At 47.3% G+C, this 27620-nt stretch overlaps 1 protein-coding gene across 1 annotated transcript in view; it reads left to right on the forward strand.

Moving 5' to 3' along the window:
* LOC138283713 (F-box/WD repeat-containing protein 7-like) overlaps positions 1-27620 on the forward strand; it is a 334239-nt gene that overhangs the window by 45346 nt on the left and 261273 nt on the right. Inside the window, exons 6-7 of the mRNA XM_069221757.1 lie at positions 7421-7544; positions 8383-8455. Coding sequence (XP_069077858.1) covers positions 7421-7544; positions 8383-8455 — 197 coding nt within the window. The remainder of the gene's footprint in view (positions 1-7420; positions 7545-8382; positions 8456-27620) is intronic.

The following is a 27620-nucleotide window of genomic DNA, read 5'->3' on the forward strand; positions in this document are numbered from 1 at the left end:
CCCTTAGGGTGCTCCATTTCAACCGCCTGAAACCCTACTATGACAGGGCTGATCTCACCCTGCTCATGGCAACTGATGAGGGACAGGAAGAAGACAGTGATCCTCTACCTGATCTCTTCTCTTCCACAGAACAAGATGCTCTTGTGGAAGGTGTAGTTTTGGCTGATTGTCTTACTGCTGAGCAGAAAGACCATTGCATAAATCTCCTGGGTCAGTTTTCTGAACTCTTCTCTACTGTGCCAGGTACCACTTCTTGGTGTGAGCACACTATAGATACTGGAGACAGTTTACCTGTCAAAAGTAAGATCTATAGGCAGCCTGACCATGTCAGGGACTGCATAAAGCAAGAGGTGCAGAAAATGCTAGAACTAGGAGTGGTGGAGCACTCTGAAAGTCCATGGGCTTCTCCTGTGGTACTTGTACCAAAACCCCATTCCAAAGATGGAAAGAAAGAAATGCGGTTTTGTGTAGACTACAGAGGTCTCAACCAGGTAACCAAAACTGATGCTCACCCTATACCCAGGGCAGATGAGCTCATAGATACACTGGCATCTGCCAAGTATCTAAGCACTTTTGATTTGACTGCAGGGTATTGGCAGATCAAATTATCAGAAGATGCTAAACCTAAAACTGCATTTTCAACGATTGGAGGCCATTACCAGTTCACAGTAATGCCTTTTGGATTGAAAAATGCACCTGCCACTTTTCAGAGGTTGGTGAACACAGTCCTGCAAGGGCTGGAAGCTTTCAGTGCAGCATATTTGGACGATATAGCTGTCTTTAGCTCCAGCTGGGATGATCACCTGGTCCACCTATGGAAAGTTTTAGAGGCCCTGCAAAAGGCAGGCCTCACTATCAAGGCTTCAAAGTGCCAGATAGGGCAGGGTAAGGTGGTTTATCTGGGCCACCTTGTTGGTGGGGAACAGATTGCACCACTTCAGGGGAAAATCCAAACAATTATTGATTGGGTTCCCCCTACTACTCAGACTCAGGTGAGAGCCTTCCTAGGACTCACTGGGTATTACAGGAGGTTCATTAAGAACTATGGCTCCATTGCAGCCCCTCTTAATGACCTCACATCCAAGAAAATGCCTAAAAAGGTATTATGGACAGCAAACTGTCAGAAAGCTTTTGAGGAGCTGAAGCAGGCCATGTGCTCTGCACCTGTCCTGAAAAGCCCTTGTTACTCTAAAAAAATTCTATGTCCAAACTGATGCATCTGAATTAGGAGTAGGGGCAGTCCTATCACAACTTAATTCTGAGGGCCAGGATCAACCTGTTGCTTTTATTAGTAGGAGGTTGACCCCTAGAGAAAAGCGTTGGTCTGCCATTGAGAGGGAGGCCTTTGCTGTGGTCTGGGCACTGAAGAAGTTGAGGCCATACCTGTTTGGCACTCACTTCATTGTTCAGACAGACCACAAACCTCTACTTTGGCTAAAACAAATGAAAGGTGAAAATCCTAAATTGTTGAGGTGGTCCATATCCCTACAGGGAATGGACTATACAGTGGAACATAGACCTGGGAGTAGCCACTCCAATGCAGATGGACTCTCCAGATATTTCCACTTAGACAATGAAGACTCATCAGATCATGGCTAGTCTTATTGTCCTTCGTTTGGGGGGGTTTGTGTAGGAAAGTACCATCTTGCCTGGCATGTTACCCCCATTTTTCACTGTATATATGTTGTTTTAGTTGTATGTGTCACTGGGACCCTGGTATCCCAGGGCCCCAGTGCTCATAAGTGTGCCTGAATGTGTTACCTGTGTAGTGACTAACTGTCTCACTGAGGCTCTGCTAATCAGAACCTCAGTGGTTATGCTCTCTCATTTCTTTCAAATTGTCACTAACAGGCTAGTGACCAATTTTACCAATTTACATTGGCTTACTGGAACACCCTTATAATTCCCTAGTATATGGTACTGAGGTACCCAGGGTATTGGGGTTCCAGGAGATCCCTATGGGCTGCAGCATTTCTTTTGCCACCCATAGGGAGCTCTGACAATTCTTACACAGGCCTGCCACTGCAGCCTGAGTGAAATAACGTCCACGTTATTTCACAGCCATTTTACACTGCACTTAAGTAACTTATAAGTCACCTATATGTCTAACCTTTACCTGGTAAAGGTTAGGTGCAAAGTTACTTAGTGTGAGGGCACCCTGGCACTAGCCAAGGTGCCCCCACATTGTTCAGGGCCAATTCCCCGGACTTTGTGAGTGCGGGGACACCATTACATGCGTGCACTACATATAGGTCACTACCTATATGTAGCTTCACAATGGTAACTCCGAATATGGCCATGTAACATGTCTATGATCATGGAATTGCCCCCTCTATACCATCCTGGCATAGTTGGCACAATCCCATGATCCCAGTGGTCTGTAGCACAGACCCTGGTACTGCCAAACTGCCCTTCCTGGGGTTTCACTGTAGCTGCTGCTGCTGCCAACCCCTCAGGCAGGCATCTGCCCTCCTGGGGTCCAGCCAGGCCTGGCCCAGGATGACAGAACAAAGGACTTCCTCTGAGAGAGGGTGTTACACCCTCTCCCTTTGGAAAATGGTGTGAAGGCAGGGGAGGAGTAGCCTCCCCCAGCCTCTGGAAATGCTTTCTTGGGCACAGATGTGCCCAATTCTGCATAAGCCAGTCTACACCGGTTCAGGGGACCCCTTAGCCCTGCTCTGGCGCGAAACTGGACAAAGGAAAGGGGAGTGACCACTCCCCTGACTTGCACCTCCCCTGGGAGGTGTCCAGAGCTCCTCCAGTGTGCTCCAGACCTCTGCCATCTTGGAAACAGAGGTGCTGCTGGCACACTGGACTGCTCTGAGTGGCCAGTGCCACCAGGTGACGTCAGAGACTCCTTCTGATAGGCTCCTTCAGGTGTTGCTAGCCTATCCTCTCTCCTAGGTAGCCAAACCCTCTTTTCTGGCTATTTAGGGTCTCTGTCTCTGGGGAAACTTTAGATAACGAATGCAAGAGCTCATCCGAGTTCCTCTGCATCTCTCTCTTCACCTTCTGCCAAGGAATCGACTGCTGACCGCGCTGGAAGCCTGCAAAACTGCAACATAGTAGCAAAGACGACTACTGCAACTCTGTAACGCTGATCCTGCCGCCTTCTCGACTGTTTTCCTGGTGGTGCATGCTGTGGGGGTAGTCTGCCTCCTCTCTGCACTAGAAGCTCTGAAGAAATCTCCCGTGGGTCGACGGAATCTTCCCCCTGCAACCACAGGCACCAAAAAGCTGCATTACCGGTCCCTTGGGTCTCCTCTCAGCACGACGAGCGAGGTCCCTCGAATCCAGCAACTCTGTCCAAGTGACTCCCACAGTCCAGTGACTCTTCAGTCCAAGTTTGGTGGAGGTAAGTCCTTGCCTCCCCACGCCAGACTGCATTGCTGGGAACCGCGACTTTTGCAGCTACTCCGGCCTCCGTGCACTTCCGGCGGAAATCCTTTGTGCACAGTCCAGCCTGGTTCCACGGCACTCTAACCTGCATTGCACGACCTCCTAAGTTGTTCTCCGGCGACGTGGGACTTCTTTGTGCAACTTCGGGTGAGCACCGTTTCACACATCCTCGTAGTGCCTGTTTCTGGCACTTCTCCGGGTGCTACCTGCTGCTGTGAGGGCTCCTTGTCTTGCTCGACGTCCCCTCTCTCTCCTGACGCAATTTGCGACATCCTGGTCCCTCCTGGGCCACAGCAGCATCCAAAAACTTTTACCGCACGATTTGCAGCTAGCAAGGCTTGTTGGCGGTCTTTCGGCGGGAAAAGACTTCTGCACGACTCTCCACGGCGTAAGGAATCAGTCCTCCAAAGGGGAAATCTCTAGCCCTTGTCGTTCCTGCAGAAACCTAAGCTTCTTCTGTCCAGTAGAAGCTTCCTTGCACCCACAGCTGGCATTTCCTGGGCATCTGCCCATCTCCGACTTGCTTGTGACTTTTGGACTTGGTCCCCTTGTTCCACAGGTACCCTCGACTGGAAATCCATCGTTGTTGCATTGCTGGTTTGTGTCTTTCCTGCAGAATTCCCCTTTCACGACTTCTATGTCCTTTGGGGAACTTTAGTGCACTTTGCACTCACTTTTCAGGGTCTTGGGGTGGGCTATTTTTCTAACCCTCACTATTTTCTAATAGTCCCAGCGACCCTCTACAAGGTCACATAGGTTTGGGGTCCATTTGTGGTTCGCATTCCACTTTTGGAGTATATGGTTTGTGTTGCCCCTATCCCTATGTGTCCCCATTGCATCCTATTGTAACTATACATTGTTTGCACTGTTTTCTAAGACTATACTGCATATTTTTGGTATTGTGTACATATATCTTGTGTATATTTCCTATCTTCTCACTGAGGGTACACTCTAAGATACTTTGGCATATTGTCATAAAAATAAAGTACCTTTATTTTTAGTATAACTGTGTATTGTGTTTTCTTATGATATTGTGCATATGACACTAAGTGGTACTGTAGTAGCTTCACACGTCTCCTAGTTCAGCCTAAGCTGCTCTGCTAAGCTACCATTATCTATCAGCCTAATCTGCTAGACACCCTATACACTAATAAGGGATAACTGGGCCTGGTGCAAGGTGCAAGTACCCCTTGGTACTCACTACAAGCCAGTCCAGCCTCCTACAGGTATGAAATTCGAATTTGGTGTATAAAGAACTACAATGTAAAGCCTTATTTAATGGTAAAGTCTGATTCTAAGTCACAATTCTGAAGTTGCCATTTTCTTGTGCCTACCACTTGGTGTCTGCTGTCTGCAACCTGGGTCACATGCGTAAATGTAGCTAGCAGCTGGTCTGTGTGTATTGCTCCCAGACAGTGAAACAAATGTGTTCACAGAATGGGTCATCTCTGACTTGATGAGGGGAGGAGCTATCACCTACCACACTTGCACATCACAAAGGATCTGCCTAAGCACACTCACAAAGGGGCTGACACTAATCTGTTGTGCCACAGACAATCTGGTGCCAGGCAGGCAGGCAGGAAATTAAAAACACCTCTAGGGGTGGAAACCTCCAGAACGTTCTCCTACTTTAAAGTGGGCACCAGGTATGAATGGACTCTCAGACCCAGCCTTTCAGTACACCTCTGGACCTGTGGATACCACAAAATAAGGACTGTTCTGCTGCTTTGCTGCCGGAGGGACTGCCACTGTTGTGCCCTGCTACTCAGCATCTCTGCTGCCTGCCGCCGTGCTTGCTGAAAAGGAAGACGGGACCTGCGACCTTTGTGCCAGGCTGATGTGACTTCTAGGGTCAGCTGACCTCCCGTTTTCAGCTACAGGGACACAGCAAGCTCTAGAGGCTACCTGCAACTGCCCAGCTGGCCTGCTGGATAGACCTGCAAGTGGGCCTGCAACTGAACCTGCCTGAGCAATACTATCCTCTGTTGGAGTGAGTTTCTCACCCTCCAGCTCTCCTTACTTTTTGGGCTCTTTGCAAACATGAATGGGCCCATTCGCACCAAGATCTTGCTGCCCGCACCACCCATCAATGCTAAGTTCTGGAGAACTCGTCTGTTTGTGCAAGAACTACCGCCAATAACACTCGTCAGCGCAAAATCTGCATTTTGCTCTACAGCATCGATAGCTCGCAGTGACTGCTAACGTGAAGCTCCAGCCTGATTGTCCTTGATGCCCGTCAGTGTCTTTGTGCTACAGCAAGAACTGTCCGTGACGCCTGGCCTGCTCTTTCTGCTACAGCAACGACCATGCGTGATGTTCTCCGTGCCTCTCGAATTTGAAGGTAACTCTTTCAGTGGGACAAACCTGATCCCTGTATGTGGCCTGCACTCCATTGAGGTCAGCTTGAACATGTGACTTTGACCCAGTCTCGCACAACAAGATAACCGTGTTTTAAGGTGCTTTACGTACTTGAAAATTTTATCACTACATATCTCCGGTTCTACTGAATGGATTTTTGTTGTTCCAGTGTCAAAGTATTTATTAAATTTCACTTTATTTTTATAAATTGGTGGGGATTTTCTTGTGTTGCATTTTCACATTATTACAGTCTGAAGTTCTGCATAAATACTTTATACATTGCCACTAAGTTAAGCCTGACTGCTTTTATACCAAGCTCCCAGAGGGTGAGCACAGGTTAATTTGAGGTTTGTTTGTGACTTCACCCTAACAGAGACTGTGGTTCCTGCTTGAGTAGGGTTTCACCCCCCTTTAACCAGTAACACCAATAATTTAAAAAGAGTTTGTAGAACAACACGCCACCTCGAGCTCCACAGCAGTCGTTCTCTCTTCAGTAGCCTCCCTTCATTTTATTTCCAGCTCTTCCTGACAACTCTAGATCTTTTTATTTCTGTCTCCAGTTATCTTCCTTCTTCAGGTTATATTATTTCCATCTCCATATCCTCAGTATATTATCTCCACTTTGTCTACTTGTATATCCATTTTGTTATCTTCCTATCTGAAGTGTAAATTTTTTATTTCTTGTTAATCTTTATTCATGTGTTGTATTTCTAGCTTGTTTTATCATCATTTAGCTCTAAATGACCTTCTTTCTATTCAGATCATCACCGTTGTATCTAAGATGTGTATCCAAGCTTCAGTTTTCAGTCATTGGGGGTCGTTATGAGTTTGGTGGACTGAAAAGGCTGTCCGCCAAACTCCTGTGGTCAGGTTACTGACAGTGCAGCTCACTTCCCGCGGGCCCCATTAAACGTTTCCTGCTAGGTGAGCGGGTGGAAACAGAGTTTCTGCCCGCTGACCCATCAGGAAACTTCCTACAACGCTGGCTCATAATAGAGCTGGCAGCAATGCTGTAGTGTGTGGGGTGCAGCAGCACCCGTCACGATTTTCACTGACTTCAAAGCAAACAGTGAAAATCGGGACGGGGCTAGCCAGAGGGGGCCCTGCACCGCTCATGCCAAGTGCATGGGCAATACAGGGGCCCCCCTGGGGCACCCTGCACCCCATCTCCTCCAGCCTTTACATGGTGGGGCTACTGCCATGTAATCGCCGGTGGAGAAGAGACTCGCAATTCCCAGGACGGCGCTGCTTGCAGCACTGCCCTGGCGGATTAGGACCGCCAGCACCACTAGTCCCTCCAGTGGAGGAAAACTGGCAGTGCTGGCGGTCCGAACATGGCATAACTATCACAGTCGTAATATGGCCGTCGGACACCCACATTTGCTCCCTAGTTGATGTCACACTATCTCAGTTACGTCATTCTGTACTCAGTTTACCTTCATTGGCTCTCCAGTTGATGTCACACTATCTCAGTTACCATCATTCTGTACTCAGTTTACCTTCATTTGCTCCCCAAGTGATGTCACACTATCTCAGTTACCATCATTCTATACTGAATTTGTCCTCCCTTTGCCTCCATTTTGCCATTTTACCCAGTCTTCCCCACATTATTTGCAGAGTATGTCTTCACGGTCTTCATTTCCGTGCCTCTGTATCTTTAAAGGTCTAGTTGGAAGATGAAGAACGTAAGCGAAGAAGGACAAAGAGATGGTCTGCCTCACATTTCTCGCGAGAAGCATCGGCGTGGGGATGGCAGAGATCCTTCCTTCAAAGGTGGAACACAGCAGGTAAGCAGGTTTGTTTTCCATAGGTGGGACATGGGGTTTAATGGGCAGAACATCTAGATGCTGCTTACTGTGGCTGTCAGCCTCCAGATGTGCCCTCGGTCTTCAAACTTTTTAATGCTGCACCCCCGTGAAAAAAATAATTCATCGGGCCGCCTCTGAATTTTTCACAATTATTCTAATAATGTTTCAATATGTCTACACTTATTTAAACATTGCAGTTAAGTCCGGTTACTGTTTTAAAAATGCAATCAAATAAATGCTGCCAAAAATAATATTCTGGCCAGGCAGGCAATATTACTGTGTAAAAGTATCCACTGCGTGATTATTGGGGGTGGGGTTTCGAATAGTATTTGGAGTACCTTCCCTTTTGACACATACTCCCATCTTGGATATAGATGATAAAACATGTCAGTGATGGCCCATTACAGAGGGGTTTACTGCTGCTCATGTCTTTCAGCTTAACAAAAAAGGGCCCGATGTATCAAAGGGTTTTTCCCATTCTGTGTCAGTGGGAAAATGTGTTCGTACTTATGGCCCAAAGCCTTGTTATCAAGATAATGCTTCGCTTGGCCAGAGCCTAGCACCTCCGCCCGGATCATTTGAGGCTCCTATAGCCCCCCAGTTTGAAACCCCCTGCTCTACACTATCTCAAAAGACCCTTGTCCCTTGGACCTACATCCTCCTCGATATTGCTAATAAGTAGACAGTGCCTTGAAAGTGTACCTTGACACATCTCTCTGGAGACAGAAGAGACAGGTACTGCGCCTAGAAATCTAGCCGGTCCCAGGTGTTCTGCTGCCTCCTTATGCTGCATCTGTTTTTGCTCTCTCCTACCTAGGACCAGATGTCTGCAAGAAGTCTGACCACAGAACAGGAGAGGCTTATCCAGTGGTACGAATCCACCTGGAGCTGTAAGTAGGGCCAGTCCCCAGAAAACCTGACTTTCTTTGAAGGCTTGTGGCAGCCATGTTCCTCCTCTCCATTGGATCCAGTAATGTTTGCTGTTGTGATTTTGTGAAGTGCTGTGATACGTCCTGATACTGTGATGGGCTGCTCCATGGTGCTGTGGTGTGTCTTGTGATATTGTGATGGGTTGCAATGAGCTGAGATGTGATGTGATGCAGTGGTGTGCCTTGTGTTGTGATATTGTATGGAGCTGTGATGTGTTCATATGCCTTCCTGGATGATATGTTGTGTCATGGGGCTATATGTATGAAAGGACTGAGCATTTCTTAAAGGACCGAATCTAAGTTCTGGTCCATTAACAAATGCTAAATTGCCTTTCTAGATGTACAAAGGCCAATAGGTAATCGCAAAATGGGATTTCTAAGTAGTACAAAGTGCATTTTGAGATTCCCAAATAGGAAATTGAAAATAGGGATTTCCTATTAGCGATGTCCTAAGCACATGTACAAAGCATTTCCTAAATGGGCATTTGAGAAATGCTATTATCAATGGTAACCATGTGCAAGTTTAAAAAATACATTCAAAATGCATTTTTTAAAGTGCCACATAGCGCGTAAAGGCCCCTACAGTAATAGTGAGCTTTACAAGTGCACCAATTGTTTTGGGGGTGCATCCAGGGGTGAGGGGGGCGTAAGCCTTTCAGCCCACAGGAATGAATGGTGTAGCATTTCCTAAATAGCAATTTCCTAATACCGATTCTTATTGTGTAGGAATCGCTATTTGGAAATCTCTATTTCCTTACATTCCATTTTGCATTTCCTAAATAGCGATTTCTAAGGATTCGCTGTTTGGGAAATTCAAAATAGGAATTTCGTACATCTGTGTAAGGAAATGCCTCCTTGGCATGGTTACCCCCTGACCTTTTGCCTTTGCTGATGCCAAGTGATGATTTGAGAGTGTGCCGGGACCCTGCTAACCAGGCCCCAGCACCAGTGTTCTTTCCCTAAACTGTACCTTTGTCTCCACAATTGGCACAACCCTGACACCCAGGTAAGTCCCTTGTAACTGGTACCCCTGGTACCAAGGGCCCTGATGCCAGGGAAGGTCTCTAAGGGCTGCAGCATGTCTTATGCCACCCTAGGGACACCTCACTCAGCACTGACACACTGCTTGCCAGCTTGTGTGTGCTGGTGGGGAGAAAATGACTAAGTCGACATGGCACTTCCCTCAGAGTGCCATGCCAACCTCACACTGCCTGTGTCATAGGTAAGTCACCCCTCTAGCAGGCCTTACAGCCCTAAGGCAGGGTGCACTATAACACAGGTGAGGGCATAGGTGCATGAGCACTATGCCCCTACAGTGTCTAAGCAAAATCTTAGACATTGTAAGTGCAGGGTAGCCATAAGAGTATATGGTCTGGGAGTCTGTCAAACACGAACTCCACAGCACCATAATGGCTACACTGAAAACTGTGAAGTTTGGTATCAAACTTCACAGCACAATAAATGCACACTGATGCCAGTGGGCACTTTATTGTAAAAATACACCCAGAGGGCATCTTAGAGATGCCCCCTGAAAACATACCCGACTCCAGTGTGGACTGACTAGTTTTTGCCAGCCTGCCACACACCAGACATGTTGCTGGCCACATGGGGAGAGTGCCTTTGTCACTCTGTGGCCAGGAACAAAGCCTGTACTGGGTGGAGGTGCTTCTCCCCTCCCCCTGCAGGAACTGTAACACCTGGCGGTGAGCCTCAAAGGCTCACCCCCGTTGTTACAGCGCCACAGGGCATCCCAGCTAGTGGAGCTGCCCGCCCCTCCGGCCACTGCCCCCACTTTTGGCGGCAAGGCCGGAGGAGATAATGAGAAAAACAAGGAGGAGTCACTGGTCAGTCAGGACAGCCCCTAAGGTGTCCTGAGCTGAGGTGACTCTGACTTGTAGAAATCCTCCATATTGCAGATGGAGGATTCCCCCAATAGGATTAGGGATGTGCCCCCCTCCCCACAGGGAGGAGGCACAAAGAGGGTGTAGCCACCCTCAGGGTCAGTAGCCATTGGCTACTGCCCTCCCAGACCTAAACACACCCCTAAATTGAGTATTTAGGGGCTCCCAGAACCGAGGAAGAGAGATTCCTGCAACATGAAGACGAAGAACTGCTAACCTGAAACCTTGCAGAGAAGACGGAGACACCAACTGCTTTGGCCCCAGCCCTACCGGCCTATCTCCCCACTTCAAGAAAAACTGCAACAGCAACGCATCCCCAAGGGTCCAGCGACCTCTGAAGCCTCAGAGGACTACCCTGCATCTAAAAGGACCAAGAAGCTCCAGAGAACAGCGGCCCTGTTCAACAAAACTGCAACTTTGCAACAAAGAAGCAACTTTTAAAGGCCACACGTTTCCCGCCAGAAGCTTGAGGATTTCCACTCTGCACCCGACGCCCCCGGCTCGACCTGTGGAAAACTAACACTACAGGGAGGACTCCACGGCGACTGCGAGCCCGTGAGTAGCCAGAGTTGACCCCCCTGAACCCCCACAGCGACGCCTGCAGAAGGAATCCAGAGGCTCCCCCTGACCGCGACTGTCTGCTTCAAGGAACCCGACGCCTGGAAAACACACTGCACCCGCAGCCCCCAGGACCTGAAGGAACCGAACTCCAGTGCAGGAGTGACCCCCAGGTGACCCTCTTCCTAGCCCAGGTGGTGGCTACCCCGAGGAGCCCCCCCCTGTGCCTGCCTGCATCGCTGAAGAGACCCCCGGGTCTCCCCATTGATTCCTATTGGAAACCCGACGCCTGTTTGCACTCTGCACCCAGCCGCCCCTGTGCCGCTGAGGGTGTACTTTCGGTGCCTGCTTGTGTCCCCCCGGTGCCCTACAAAACCCCCCTGGTCTGCCCTCCGAAGTCACGGGTACTTACCTGCTGGCAGACTGGAACAAAAAGAACCCCTATTTCCATTGAAGCCTATGTGTTTTGGGCACCACTTTGACCTCTGCACCTGACCGGCCCTGAGCTGCTGGTGTGGTAACTTTGGGGTTGCCTTGAACCCCCAACGGTGGGCTACCTTGGACCCAACTTTGAACCCTGTAAGTGTTTTACTTACCTGTGAACTTAACATTTACTTACCTCCCCCAGGAACTGTTGATTTTTGCACTGTGTCCACTTTTAAAATAGCTTATTGCCATTTTTGCTAAAACTGTACATGGTATTGTGATAATTCAAAGTTCCTAAGATACCTGAGTGAAATACCTTTCATTTAAAGTATTGTTTGTAAATCTTGAACCTGTGGTTCTTAAAATAAACTAAGAAAATACGTTTTTTTCTATATAAAAACCTATTGACCTGAAATTTGTATTTGAGTGTGTGTTCCTCATTTATTGCCTGTGTGTGTACAACAAATGCTTAACACTACCCTCTGATAAGCCTACTGCTCGACCCCACTACCACAAAATAGAGCATTAGAATTATCTCTTTTTGCCACTATCTTACCTCTAAGGGGAACCCTTGGACTCTGTGCACACTATTTCTTACTTTGAAATAGTGCATACAGAGCCAACTTCCTACAATCTGGCCCTGCATGTCTCATACATTTTTTATAGATTTGACAATTTTCACACGTTCCTTCTTACGACCTTGCAATTTCCCACAGAGAACTATGCCAGATGTAAAGCTTAAGAAGTTGTAAAGTTGGGCTTTTGCATGAAAATCTGGACTTTTGTGACTGTTGTGTGTAAGTGCATGTTTAACCTTCCATGCGACACAAATATCGCTGCTTTATTTAGGCAGCTGCATTGGCTATCAGGCACACACAGCATCCAGTTTAAGACATGCTGTATCAACTTTAAGACCCTGAATGTCACGCCCTTTGCTTTGTGACCAAGAGAAGCAAGAAATACATCCCTAGTCGATAATTAGGATCTTCCAAACTAAAGATCTTGCTAATACCTAATTACAAAAGGAAGCATATGAGAGACCCTAGCTTCTGTCCTATGAAGCTCTCTCCCAGATAAATTACGTTACGTAACTAACTTTATTCAGTTCAGGAAACACTTACAAAACGTGGCTCTTCAATCAACCATCTCGCTCCTGATCGTCTTCCCTAGTCAGTGACCCACTTTGATCCCCAGAATACTCAGTGCCAAGAATCCTCTGGTGGATGTGTGCTTAATGAAGTCCAGTTAACATCCCATGTTGACGGACCTTTCGGAGGAGAGTTTTGAATCCCCTGCGAGGAGCAGCTAAGCAAGTTATACACTGACGTACAGCATGGTTGTGAGTAGTCTGTGTGTCCCAGTTTCACAGGACTCTCCCAAGAAACGTAAGGAAAGTATGCCCTCCTACACCATCTTGTGAATTACCTGTGATCACCTCCTTGAAGCCTCTGTGATTTTAAATAGCTTGGTTTCCAGAAATGTTTAAAAACCTCTCTATTTTCCATGTAAGTTTCTGGTTAAACTGTGGAGGGCGGCTTTCTGTGCTGGGGTGGTGAGAATACCCGTAAGAAGTTCAGGCACCGTAGTAAGGAGAAGTCTAAGCTGTAGTATGTTTGGAGTTGTGTGGTGTTAGGTCTCCTCAGTAGGCCCTGGTGAGATTTGTTTTTGGGTTTGTCTTTTCTCCTCCGTTGCAAGCCTCCCTTAGAGTCCTTGACTGTCCAGCAGGAGCTGTGACATCATTATTCCTAACTGCATACTTAAGACATCAAACTTCATATTCTTTCTTGGCTGTTGCACTAACCCGCCCTGCAGCACATGCCAGGTTAACAATTCACTGCACTCCTGTTTACCCCAGAATAAACTCAACATGTAAAAACTCAATGTGTCCACTCCCTGCCCCACCCTGGTCAGATCTGGTGATCTCATTGATATGTGCTGTTCCACTACTCTAGATGAAACTGGGATATGTCATGCCATTCAGTATTTGTAATGATAATACCAAGTTTTACACAGTTGGAAGATAATGTATATCCTTATACCAGGCACCTACCTTATGGACACTGTGCATTTGCTGAATCCCTGCTTCTCCACCCTTTGAATATCTGTGGTCTTCACACCCCTGGTCACGACCAAGAATGCTGCCGTAATTCTAATCGAAAAGCTGGTGAAACTTGTGAGGTGGAAACATTCACTCTTGTAATTGCCAGACCCACTCTGGTCAGATTTAAAAAAACTAGTAATCAAACCTGCTCCAGCTTCGATAAATATGTCCAGTGCACCCCTAGGTATGCCCCATGTTCCATTCAGCACGCTCTATGTTCTGCTGACATGGCCCCACTCTGCTAACATGTCCCATGCTCTGGTAAGCATGCTCACTGCTCTACTGAGCATGCCACATTATCTGTAAAACATGAGCCATGATCCACCGAACATGCTCAATGCGTCACTCAACATACTTTGTGCTCCATTCCCCACGGTGCACGATTGCCTGAGCATCAAAGACTATTGTTATGTCACCCCTTTCTTTAATCTGTACCAGCGGTCCTTAACCTTTTGACTTCTGTGGACCCCACTTTATCATTATTGGAACCCAGACTCATCCCCCCAACCATGAGTCATTACTGGAATCCGGGGACACTGGCCTAAATTTTGATGATGAAATATCAGACGAAATTCAAATAGGGTTTCCTACAATGAAATCCATTTACTCATCTATGTCTCATGATTTATGAGAACTTTTCTATGTTCTATTGTTCTATTATATATGTTGTCCTCGTCTTGTGATCCTGCAGCAGGGCACAGTGGCACGCCTACAGACTAAAGCCTCAGGCCTTATATTTTGCATGTTTTGTCCATGTCCTACACGTGTGACTAACAAATGATGACTTACTAAACCGTACTAACTTCTTCAAAACAGTGAAAAATTCGGAAACAACGAGGTGCATCTCAGTCCTGATGAAAGCCTGAGAACCCACGAGAGCCGTGAGAAAGGGATGAAACATGTTCACTTATTGTAGGGTATAGGGACAGTAACCCCTCCCCACTTAACCCAACTCTTTAACTTTTTTATCTCACCAGTGGTACCCAAAAAAAGGAGTACCATATATGCACTAGGTATTTGTGAGAAAGTAGCCTCTTTCTAGCCTTGTTACCCCCACTTTTAGCCTGTTTGTGAGTATATGTCAGGGTGTTTTCACTGTCTCACTGGGATCCTGCCAGACAGGGCCCAGTGCTCATAGTGAAAACCCTATGTTTTCAGTATGTTTGTTATGTGTCACTGGGACCCTGCTAGTCAGGACCCCAGTGCTCATAAGTTTGTGGCCTATATGTATGTGTTCCCTGTGTGGTGCCTAACTGTCTCACTGAGGCTCTGCTAATCAGAACCTCAGTGGTTATGCTCTCTCATTTCTTTCAAATTGTCACTAACAGGCTAGTGACCAATTTTACCAATTTACATTGGCATACTGGAACACCCTTATAATTCCCTAGTATATGGTACTGAGGTACCCAGGGTATTGGGGTTCCAGGAGATCCCTATGGGCTGCAGCATTTCTTTTGCCACCCATAGGGAGCTCTGACAATTCTTACACAGGCCTGCCACTGCAGCCTGAGTTAAATAACGTCCACGTTATTTCACAGCCATTTTACACTGCACTTAAGTAACTTATAAGTCACCTATATGTCTAACCTTTACCTGGTAAAGGTTGGGTGCTAAGTTACTTAGTGTGTGGGCACCCTGGCACTAGCCAAGGTGCCCCCACATTGTTCAGGGCCAATTCCCCGGACTTTGTGAGTGCGGGGACACCACTACACGCCTGCACTACATATAGGTCACTACCTATGTGTAGCTTCACAATGGTAACTCCGAATATGGCCATGTAACATGTCTAAGATCATGGAATTGCCCCCTCTATGCCATCCTGGCATTGTTGGTACAATCCCATGATCCCACGGGTCTGTAGCACAGACCCGGGTACTGCCAAACTGCCTTTTCAGGGGTTTCACTGCAGCTGCTGCTGCTGCCAACCCCTCAGACAGGTTTCTGCCCTCCTGGGGTCCAGCCAGGCTTGGCCCAGGAAGGCAGAACAAAGGACTTCCTCAGAGAGAGGGTGTTACACCCTCTCCCTTTGGAAAATGGTGTGAAGGCAGGGGAGGAGTAGCCTCCCCCAGCCTCTGGAACTGCTTTCATGGGCACACATGGTGCCCATTTCTGCATAAGCCAGTCTACACCGGTTCAGGGACCCCTCAGCCCTGCTCTGGCGCGAAACTGGACAAAGGAAAGGGGAGTGACCACTCCCCTGACCTGCACCTCTCCTGGGAGGTGCCCAGAGCTCCTCCAGTGTGCTCCAGACCTCTGCCATCTTGGAAACAGAGGTGCTGCTGGCACACTGGACTGCTCTGAGTGGCCAGGGCCAGCAGGTGACGTCAGAGACTCCTTCTGATAGGCTCCTTCAGGTGTTGCTAGCCTATCTTCTCTCCTAAGTAGCCAAACCCTCTTTTCTGGCTATTTAGGGTCTCTGCTTTGGGGAATTCCTTAGATAACTAATGCAAGAGTTCATCCGAGTTCCTCTGCATCTCTCTCTTCACCTTCTGCCAAGGAATCGACTGCTGACCGCGCCGGAAGCCTGCAAAACTGCAACAAAGTAGCGAAGACGACTACTGCAACTCTGTAACGCTGATCCTGCCGCCTTCTCGACTGTTTTCCTGGTGGTGCATGCTGTGGGGGTAGTCTGCCTCCTCTCTGCACTAGAAGCTCCGAAGAAATCTCCCGTGGGTCGTCGGAATCATCCCCCTGCAACCGCAGGCACCAAAGAACTGCATCACCGGTACCCTGGGTCTCCTCTCAGCACGACGAGCGAGGTCCCTTGAATCCAGCAACTCTGTCCAAGTAACTCCCACAGTCCAGTGACTCTTCAGTCCAAGTTTGGTGGAGGTAAGTCCTTGCCTCCCCACGCCAGACTGCATTGCTGGGAACCGCGACTTTTGCAGCTACTCCGGCCTCCGTGCACTTCCGGCGGAAATCCTTTGTGCACAGTCCAGCCTGGGTCCACGGCACACTAACCTGCATTGCACCACCTCCTAAGTTGTCCTCCGGCGGCGTGGGACTCCTTTGTGCAACTTCGGGTGAGCACCATTTCACTCCACTTTGTAGTGCCTGTTCTGGCACTTCTGCGGGTGCTGCCTGCTTCTGAGAGGGCTCCTTGTCTTGCTCGACGCCCCCTCTGTCCCCAGACGCAATTGGCGACATCCTGGTCCCTCCTGGGCCACAGCAGCATCCAAAAAACCTAACTGCACGATTTGCAGCTAGCAAGGCTTGTTGGCGGTGTTTCCTCAGGAAAACACTTCTGCACGACTCTCCACGGCGTGGGGGATCCATCCTCCAAAGGGGAAGTCTCTAGCCCTTGTCGTTCCTGCAGAACCTTCAGCTTCTACTGTCCAGTAGTAGCTTCTTTGCATCCACAGCTGGCATTTCCTGGGCATCTGCCCATCTCCGACTTGCTTGTGACTTTTGGACTTGGTCCCCTTATTCCACAGGTACCCTCGACTGGAAATCCATCATTGTTGTATTGCTGGTTTGTGTCTTTCCTGCAGAATTCTCCTATCACGACTTCTATGTCCTTTGGGGAACTTTAGTGCACTTTGCACTCACTTTTCAGGGTCTTTGGGGTGGGCTATTTTTCTAACCCTAACTGTTTTCTTACAGTCCCAGCGACCCTCTACAAGGTCACATAGGTTTGGGGTCCATTCGTGGTTCGCATTCCACTTTTGGAGTATATGGTTTGTGTTGCCCCTATCCCTATGTGTCCCCTTTGCATCCTATTGTAACTATACATTGTTTGCACTGTTTTCTAATACTATTACTGCATATTTTGGTATTGTGTACATATATCTTTTGTATATTTGCTATCCTCATACTGAGGGTACTCACTGAGATACTTTGGCATATTGTCATAAAAATAAAGTACCTTTACTTTTAGTATATCTGTGTATTGTGTTTTCTTATGATATTGTGCATATGACACCAGTGGTACTGTAGGAGCTTCACTCGTCTCCTAGTTCAGCCAAAGCTGCTCTGATAAGCTACCATTATCTATCAGCCTAAGCTGCTAGACACCCTATACACTAATAAGGGATAACTGGGCCTGGTGCAAGGTGTAAGTACCCCTTGGTACTCACTACAAGCCAGTCCAGCCTCCTACGGTATTTTTACATATTTTTATATCAACTCCCCTTTAGGTTTATGACCTTATCTAAAGTGCTCGCCAGAAGATGTTTGAGCCCACCCTGTTCTTCAGAGAGCAGGGAGCGACCCGATGATGAAGCAAGACACCAATAGGTTGTGTGAGGGTCCTATAAAAAAATATTTAATATTGCCTCCGGACCAACCTGATGAGGCAATTTATCTCAGGGTGGTAGCATACCTTGGTTATGAGTATTTGTCACGGGAGAAGGTATCCTGTAGCTCAGATCTTTTCTCTCTCCCCGTCTCACTCCTAAGGATTCTGATTATGTATTTTTGGACACTAATGTGACCACGTGTGGTCGGGGTATATTTTGTGCACACCCTTGGTCTTGTGCTGTATGGATAGAACATCACTAAAACATGAAGCACTTCCAATGAACTCAAAGCTTGTAGACAAGGCTGGGGGGGAGGGGGGTACCACAGGGCAGGCAAGGAAAGTTTGAGGCAGGACAAAGTTACAAAGCTTTCCTTGTGAATTCAGAAGTCACTAATGCTAACGAACAGCCATTGATCTGGGCCTGTTCTCACAGGTCTGCGTTAACATGACCCAGGCTCACTGAACATGTCAGATGTTCACCTCAACATGCCCCTGTACTGTTAAATATGCCCCTTGCTCAGCCAAACCCCCTGATCACCTAAACATGCCCCATGCTCTCCTAATCATGCTTCTTACTATGATAAACATATCTTGTGCTCCACTAAACATGTTTCATACTCTGCGAAACATATCTTGTGCTCCACTAAACATGTTTCATACTCTGCCAAACATATCTTGTGCTCCACTAAACATGTTGTGTGCTGCACTAATCATGACTCTTCTTTCACTAAACATGTCCTCTGCTTCATTAAACATGTCTCTTGAGATACTAACCATGCCCCCTGGCTCCATTAAACATGTCCCCGGCTCCGATAAACATGTCCCTGGCTCCAATAAACATGTCTCCTGCTCCATTAAACATGTCCCCAGCTGTCTCCGGCTCCAATTAACATGTCCCCAGCTCCAATTAACATGTCCCTGGCTCTATTAAACATGTCCCTGGCACCAATAAGCATGACCCCTGGCTCCATAAACATGTCCCCTCCTCCAGTAAATGTGTCCTTGGCTCCACTAAACATGTCCCCGGCTCCACTAAACATGTCCCCGGCTCCAATAAACATGTCCATGGCTCCAGTAAGCATGTCCCTGGCACCATTAGCACCATTAAACATGTCCCACGCTCCAATAAACATGCCTCTGACTCCAGTGAACATGTCCCGGGCTCCAATAAACATGTCCCATGCTCCAATAATCATGCCCCTGACTACAGTGAACATGTCCCTGGCTCCAATAAACATGTCTCCTGCTCCATTAAACATGCCCCCTCCTCCAGTAAATGTGTCTTTGGCTCCAATTAACATGTCCCCGGCTCCAATTAACATGTCCCCGGCTCCAATTAACATGTCCCTGGGTCCAGTAAGCATGCTCCCTAGCTCCATTAAACATGTCCCTGGCTCCAATAAAAATGCCCCTGACTCCAGTGAACATGCCCCAGGCTCCAATAAACATGCCCCTGACTCCAGTGAACATGTCCCAAGCTCAAATAAACATGCCCCTGACTCCAGTGAACATGCCCCAGGCTCCAAAAAACATGCCCCTGACTCCAGTGAACATGCCCCAGGCTCCAATAAACCTGTCCTTGGCTCCAGTAAGTTCCCTTGTTCCATTAAACAAGGTCTTGGCTTCTTTAGACATGTTTCTTGCTCCACTAAGCATCCATTTCTCTATTAAATATGGCCCTCGCTCTTCTAGACAGCCCCCTTGCTTAGAGGCGACTGGTGCTACCCCTCAAGTAGGTACTGAGTGGGAAACTCATCAGTAAGAATATTGTTAAAAATACACTCCTAAAAGCAAGTGTTTCACAGCCAGATTCCATAATTCCCTTACATGGGTCTGCTCGTTAGTTAAGTTTAGAAGCAGAAGTGCTATTTATTTGTGTATTAATCTCTAAAGCACAAAGAACTGCCAGAAGAACCCAGGTTCAAGCTTTTGTGGTTTGGAAACGTATTTCTATGGCAACACTAAGTAACTCACCAGAGCACCAGGGCTGCAACCTAGTCAATGAGATTTGGGAGGTGTGAATCCTAAATTTCCCAACTAAATACAGCATCCCGAAGGGTGGAGGGATGACCAAGGTTTGGGATACATTATTCCCATGAGGAACAGGTTCACTACTGATTTGCATTTGGTGCGACTCTGTCTAAGTTCCTGATTACAAAAAAAGGTTAAAACCTTTTACTCAAATGAGGATGACAAGAAAAACCAACAAAGGCTCAGGAGACTTGACTCAGTTCACCAGACCCAACCCTTAAGCCAAGAATGCATTTATTTGGGGGAGGTCACACCCAAACAGCCCCGCTGTAGCCACACCCCTGCGGAGGACTGAACACTTGGGCCAACTTCCTAAAACCATTTAAACACAAGACGTTGGACCTTGGTTTGGGCGTTCAAATGTGGGAGTGGTGACTTGCTCACATCTTATACCTTTGGTGCAAACTACGCCATTAAAATGCATGTCAAGTGTTTGCCCAATATCCGGAAACATGGTATTTGCCATTAAAAAGGAGTAAAGTACACTCATTTTGGCGCCTGAAGCTTATTAAAGAGGACCAGAATCCCGTATTAATTCAATACGGGAGAATTAACCTGTACGATTATAAATACGAGTATGGAGTGATGCGTTATTTATTGAGGCTCTCAAAGGCGAAATTGATGTCTGTCTAGAAGGTTCTAGTGGAAGTGTGAACCCATGAACGTAGTTTCATGAGCACGTTGATTGATGTTTTAATGCCTGATTGTGGGAGAATATTGTCTTGTCCTGAAGAAGGTGGCGTAGAATTGTGAAGGCCACCGAAACGTGTCGACCTGGATGTGATACTGAATCTGCTTAGTGGCATGCTGTAACAGACTGTGACTTTGATGTAAATGTCATGCAGCCTGCATAACAATCGATAGGATCGGTAACGTTGTAATAGACAATTGTGTGCTGTCTTATATGTCTCTCCCAATTTTAAGAGTTTTTTTAAAGGTTTTATGAAGACGTTTGTTTGTGCCGTTATTGTGGGGCTGACTGTGGGGACTCTTTTTTTATGGGCGAGTGCAAAGCGCTCCGTCCCCTGCTGTAATCTCTCTTTGGGCTTCCAACCACGCCCGTGTCACGTCAGTCACTTTCATTGGTTCGTGGGCTTGCCTTTTAAAATCCGCTTGCTTTCATTTGTGAAAGGCATGCATATGTCATGCTTTTTCCAGTGTTTAGCCCACCTACACAGCACCGGTAAACTACTAAAAACAGATGAGGCGCGATGTTTTCAGCATGGTTTCCGGACTACTTTATTTGTTTATTTTCCACGCCGTGCGGTCGCACTGCATTTTACATAGCGCAATCGCGCTGTGTTTTTTTTCCTTTCAATTTGTGTGGCAAGAAAAGTCTGGCTAGGAGTTTACAACGCTAATTGCTCTAACTCGAGCAAATGCGAGACCCGTTGCATTGAAAATGCTTGTTATGAACTGTGAATAATCTGAGCAGAATGTGTATTGAGATGTTTATAAAATTACTGTGTCATTAAAAGATAGTGTTTTTATATTGATTATCCATGAGCTTGTCATCCTGACATTGTGTGGTACTGCTCTCAGTATCACTGGGGTGTTGAGTGGTATGGTTTAAAGTGAGAGTTGATGCAAGGAATTCATGTTTATTGAGTGGACATCCAAGGGGAAATTTTGTTTTTGGTTGGGCAAACTACACCTACGATCGAACAAGACCCTTCCTTTTCATGCCAGTTAAGTAAGAGAGTTTTAGGAGTTAGCCAAACCTGTCAGAGAATCTCTTATTTAAGGATAGTATACATACCGCCGACTGTACCCTGAAATCAATGTGCACAACCAATGATTTGTATTTTACTATATGGTTATTATTCACTAATTCTGTACAGATCAGTTGCATTAGAAATATTGCAAGTTTTCTAAACAGATTAGAACAAAGGCTAGGTGTGCCCCTGTCAGAATGCATCACAGAGAGCCACACCCTATTACTGTTACCTTACTTATAACCAGGGCTGCTGGAATTATGCAGCTGTACGGTGTGGCAATTTTCACATAATTGTAGATTTGCCACCTAATCCATCATCTACCGCATAATCTGCAGATTTTAACAAAAAAATGTTGTTTCTAGCTCAAATTATTTTAAATTTACTAAAAATGCAGTGACACGTGTTGCTGCATGTGGAAGGCCCGTTGCAAAGGTTGCCTGGCCACCTTTCTGTGGATTCGTGCTATATTTGGATGTCAAACTGCTACTCATAAGGTGCAACTAATGCCAGGGCAGTGTAAACAAGTTTAAAAATGACAAAATAATTAAGTGATACTGTCATACTGTCACAAAATATGCTGAATAGTTTGCCTTTTCTTGCTGGATAATTTACCTAGCCTTCCTGCATAATTTGGTCCTCCTCTGCCGCATAATTCCAGTGGCCCTGGTTATACCCAGCAATCAAACAGCACAGTGGGGTAGGTGCTGTCAACTCATGAGATGCTTCTGGTTTAAAAGGTGTATGCAGGAAGCCCTGCCACTTAACTCCCTTCATCCTGCAGGACAGACCACCAGGAGGCATCTTTCAGCTGCTCTGTTTGCAATCGGTGCGTGCACCAGAGAAGAACTGCGGTTCCCTGCGAGGGAGCAGCCAGAAAAATAAAATACCCCCCACTTTGACCCTTATATAGCAATAAATAAATGCGCGAGCAATCCCAGCCCTTCCTATGAAGTGCCAGGGGAATCCTCCCCGTCAGGAAAATCTGCAGAAAAGGATGCAAAATTATGAATACTATAGTTTGATTTTAAAGGAATTTAGCCAAAACCTACCGCTTTACCTGTATTGACCTATTTCTCTCATTCATCCTGTCCATCATCATCTTTCTTTTAACGCCTTTTATTTCCTTCTCTCTGTCATTTTTTTTGTTTTATGTGTGTTTCATTCTTTCTTTCAATCTTTTTCCCTTCTGTGTATTCTTCTTTCATTCCATTGATCTTTTTTTTGTAACTTTCTATCCTTTCTATCCATTTATTATTGTGTTTCTCCTGGCACTCTTTCACACCTTCTTTGCCTCTTTTTCTTTCTTTCCTTTCCTTCAGTCGCCCGCCCTTTCATCCAACAGTTCTTCATTATATTTTTCTGCTTTCCTTCTTTTTTCTTCGATATTTTATTTTCTTCTCTCCACCCTTCACCCTTTCTTTGCTTCCTTCCTTTTCTTCGTTTAAACCTTTTTTCTTTATTCCCTGTGTTCATTTATACCTTCGTTCTTTCATGCTTCCTTTATCCTTTTTATAATTATTTGCATTTTGCATGTTTTCCTTTGCTTTGTCCCACTATTTTTTCATTCTTTATCATTGTAATATTTTGTCAATCTCCCTGTCACTGTTTTAGGCTGCTTTTAAAAAGGTTTTCTTTGGGCCATCACTCTACACTGTCTTACTGTAATTTATTTTGCAGAGTTTATCAGTTTTAACTTGTGGCTTGGGATGACCGGCAAGCCAAAGATGAATGTTCAGAAGGGCCATACAACAATGTAATCTGCCTCAGGAGCACCCCTCTTAAGCTGGTGGTTCACTACGCCCTTGCTTCCCTGCCTTGCTAGCATGAGTTAAACAAGCAAGTTCAATGCAATGGGTCTTGCACTTGCTTAAGTTAGAGTTATTAGCATTGTAAATTCCTAACTGGACTTTTCATGCCACAAAAATTGGAAATAGGAAGTAAAACAGTTCACATAAGCGAGCCGATTCAAAGTGCCACGGCCGCCATGAGCATGAGCGCGAAAGAGAGACACAAACGGAAAAGGTCCGCTCGCAGTCAAACGTATCTGCAAAAGTGCAATTATTCATGTAACAGGGGCGATGGCCAAGGCGGTAACAAAATCACCCCACGGAGGGACAAACATAAAGCATTTACCAATAATAATAAAGGATTTTTGAAAGGCAAGCCCACAAACGAGTGATAGTGATGGGTGTGTGGTGGGCGTGGTTAAAAGCCCAAATATAGATTACATCACGTCAGAGCGCTCGACCTAAAAGAAATGGCAATCAACCTACACACTTTATAGTTGCACAAGGAAACACGACAGGCTAGCCATCTTCTTAGGCCCTATTGCCTCTTGAGTGGTGAAAATGCATGCATACATCGGTAATCTCAACATGTGAATAGGTCTGTCATGTGTAAGCATCAGAAACACGCAGAGACTGTGCTGCACACATCAGGCCACCAGCGATGACTTACACCCATGGTCTTGTCCCCTAGGCCCAATGCATCTCTGTCTTTTATGGCATTCTCAGGGTCAGATTGGGAAGGCGGGCAGTCGGGCATTTGCCTATGGGCCAGTGCCTAAAGGTGACCTGTGGGCCGTTTTTTTATGCTTCTGTCGACCGCCCATGCCATGCCCTTTCCTGCATTCCTCCCCTGCCAGGACGTCGCCCTGAGGCTATGATGGGTGGGGAGGAGTTGAGTCTGAGCTGCGGCCTCACTAGGGCCAGATGCTGCTCTGTCCCTTGGGCCATTCTCACTTCTACCTCCTGTGGGGCCGGCCATGCCCGAAACAGTGTTTTTTCCCGAATCCCACTGGACCATTACATTCAAGGCATGGTGGGTGAGGAGGGTCGCAGTAGGCAGGGCCTTGCAGGGGAGGGAGAGGTATGGAGTTAGAGTCAGAGCTGCCAACTTTCAAAGTGGGAACTCTGTTTGAGGAGTCCCGGCGTCGGCTCAACATCCTGTGATTCTGGGCAAATCACTCTAAGCTTAAAATAATAAATAAAATAAAAAAGTGATCTTGTGTTATGTAACTAATCAATCGCTCCACATTCACGCCATAAGCTACAAAAAATAAACTGTTAGTAGATTATGGGGGGCATTATGACCCCGACGGTCCGTGTAAATGTGACGGTAGTACCGCCAACAGGGTGGCGGTACATTCCGCCACATTATGACTATGGCAGGTTGGCTGCAGCCATGGCAGTAGCAGCCGCCGGGCCAGAGGTATCAATCTCCAACCCGGAATTATGACCCTGCCTACTGCAATGGTTTTCGTGGCGTTTTAACGCCACGTAAACCATGTCGGTAGGCCCTACCAGTGACAGGGAATTCCTTCCCTGTCACTGGTAGGAGGATCATCCCCCCAAACACACCCCAGACACCCCCCCCTCCATCCAAGCCCTCCCCTTCCAATCCTCCACCCCCCCATACACAGACACTCGCAGGCACACACCACGCATTCACACACTCACTTACACAGGCATTCACGCATGCATCCATTCATTCGCGCACACATCCGTACACACATTCAAACTGACACGCAGACATGCATTCACATTTCCATTCATACGCGCATTCTCACAGATGCGCACACACACGCAAACAACACTACACACTGATTCGCATTCACGCACACACTCACACATTCATGCACACATCCCAACACACACACACTCAACACCCTCCACCCCTCTCTCCTGTCAGAAACCCACTTACCTTCATCCAGGGGGTCTTCCGGCAGGGAACGGGACAGGGCGCTGCTACCGCCAGCAGCGCCCGCCAGCAGAACACAGCCAGGCCGTATTATTTGACATAATACGGCTAGCGGCGGTCTACTGGCGTGGCGCTGCTGGTGGTAGCAGCGCCACTTTAACACCATCCACCGGTATGGCCACAACCAGATTTCCGTCCTTCTTGTGGCCGAAATCCGGCTGTGGTCATATTATGGCGGACGGATGTTAGCAGCGGCGGCGGTCTTTTGGCAGCCATCGCTGTGGCGGTAGATGGCATTTACTGCAATTGTCAAAATGAGGGCCCATGTTTTAAGATTCTGTAATGGCCAGAGCATGATAACTAAATAAGGCTTTTTATATAAAACATCCATATCACTTCATAACATAGATTATATGCCTTTGCTTAGTTTATTAGGCATAAGGCAGCTTTAGAACACAGCCTTATGTCTATTGTTTAAAGCACACAGTGATCAGAGGAAAAAAATCCAGCTGTGGGTGGTTTTCTTTTTTTTTTTTTCTCCCATGTCACCAGGTGGAAACCCCAGACTCATCAGGTGTTGTTCCCTTCGGCCGCCAAAGTACAGCGCTTCTTGTTTACGCCACGTAAAAACACTTCTCTTAAAAATGAGTCAAAATGACACTAAGCAAATAGTGTTTCTTGAAAGGGCGTCGCCCAGGACTGTGGGCCACTCTTTTTTGGCACTGCCTGGGCCCAATTATGATCCCAGTCCGACCCTGAGTATTCCCTGTGCTACTCCCCTCAAAGCGCTTCAGCGCCTTGTCATGGGTAGTAAACGCTGTATAAATACAATTTACCATTACAGTGAGACTCATGTTAGGGTTATATAATCCGGGATGTATGGAAAGAGGTGACCCCAGCCCACTTTACTCAGACGATCTAAACTCATACTCCAACTCGAATATTGACTGTCTCTGTTCCTGCTAACTAGGAGCATAACACCGAACAAAAACACCCTTATTAAATCGGATTTATAACGTATCAGACACGGCAGCGAATTGCCTTCAGGGCGCCAAATCTAGCGCACAGAACTGTTGGTTCAATTTAGCCCTCGAAGCGCTATACACGGCGGAGGAGCGGCTCCCCAACAAACCCATTTTGTGAATCCACACAAATGGAATTACTTGAAAGGAATTTTATAATTTAGGTCTCGAACTCTTCATCGAAATGTTTCGGTTCCAACCCTGAACTACGAGCCCCCCAGTTTTAATTCAGAACAGCGGTGTCAGTTCCTACATTCGCCACTTGAGGGAAGCACAGGCCATATTTAGCAAATAAGCGCGGTTTCACGTTGTGCTCACTCCGGTGGCAGTTCTCTCGTGCAGGACCCAGCCACACACACCATAGACAGCCATGGAGGTACAGAGCCTTCTGTGGACCTCTTATACAGGGGGCAGCGCAGCCACTTCTGGGCAGAGCCACTGTCCTTTAAAGGGCACTTCCAGGCTTCTCACCAGGTCTGTACTCTTCACTGGACAGTACTGGCCCTTCCTTGGGCCCCTGCCATACATGGGGCAGTGCAGTCACGTGTGGGCAGTGCTCCTGTCCTTTAAAGGGCACTTCCAGGCTTCTCACCAGGGCTGTACTCCTCACTGGACATTACTGGCCCTTCCTTGGGCACCTGCTATACATGGGGCAGTGTCCTTACTTCTGGGCAGTGCTCCTGTCCTTTAAAGGGCAATTCCAGACTTCTTACCAGGTCTGTACTCTTCACTGGACAGTACTGGCCCTTCCTTGGGCCCCTGCCATACATGGGGCAGTGCAGTCACGTGTGGGCAGTGCTCCTGTCCTTTAAAGGGCACTTCCAGGCTTCTCACCAGGGCTGTACTCCTCACTGGACATTACTGGCCCTTCCCGGGGCCCCTGCCATACATGGGGCAGTGCCCTCACTTCTGGGCAGAGCTGCTGTCCATTAAAGGGCAGTTTCAGGCTTCTCTGAAGCTCTCTACTGTTCGCTGGACAGTACTGGCCCTTCCTGGTGCACCTACCTTACAGGGGGCAGTGCCCTCACTTCAGGGCACAGATTCTGTCCTTAACGGGCAGTTCCATACTTCTTAGCAGGGCAGTACTGTTTGCTGGGCCGTACTGTCCCTTCCTGGCGGACTTGCTTTACATGGGGCAGTGCCCTCACCTCTCACCGGGGCTGCTGTTCTTTAAAGGGGTTAAGTACACAGGACAGACAACTTATGCCCAAAAATGGGAAAAGTTTAAAGTGTGACGTACGGCTCCGTCACGTTGACGTAGCTGGTGGCCGTCTGACCTTGGCCCAGCTCCTGTCCGCAGGCAGGTGGTGAAAAACCTGGGGGTTAAAACCGACCAAGCCCTTCCCATGAGACCCCAGGTTGGACCCACTTCGGTTCCTGCTGGGCCACCACGCGGGCTTGGGGAAAGCTTTCCCGGGGCTGCCTTCAGA

The sequence above is a fragment of the Pleurodeles waltl genome, chromosome 3_1 (assembly GCF_031143425.1).
Source record: "Pleurodeles waltl isolate 20211129_DDA chromosome 3_1, aPleWal1.hap1.20221129, whole genome shotgun sequence".
Classification (NCBI taxonomy): domain Eukaryota; kingdom Metazoa; phylum Chordata; class Amphibia; order Caudata; family Salamandridae; genus Pleurodeles; species Pleurodeles waltl.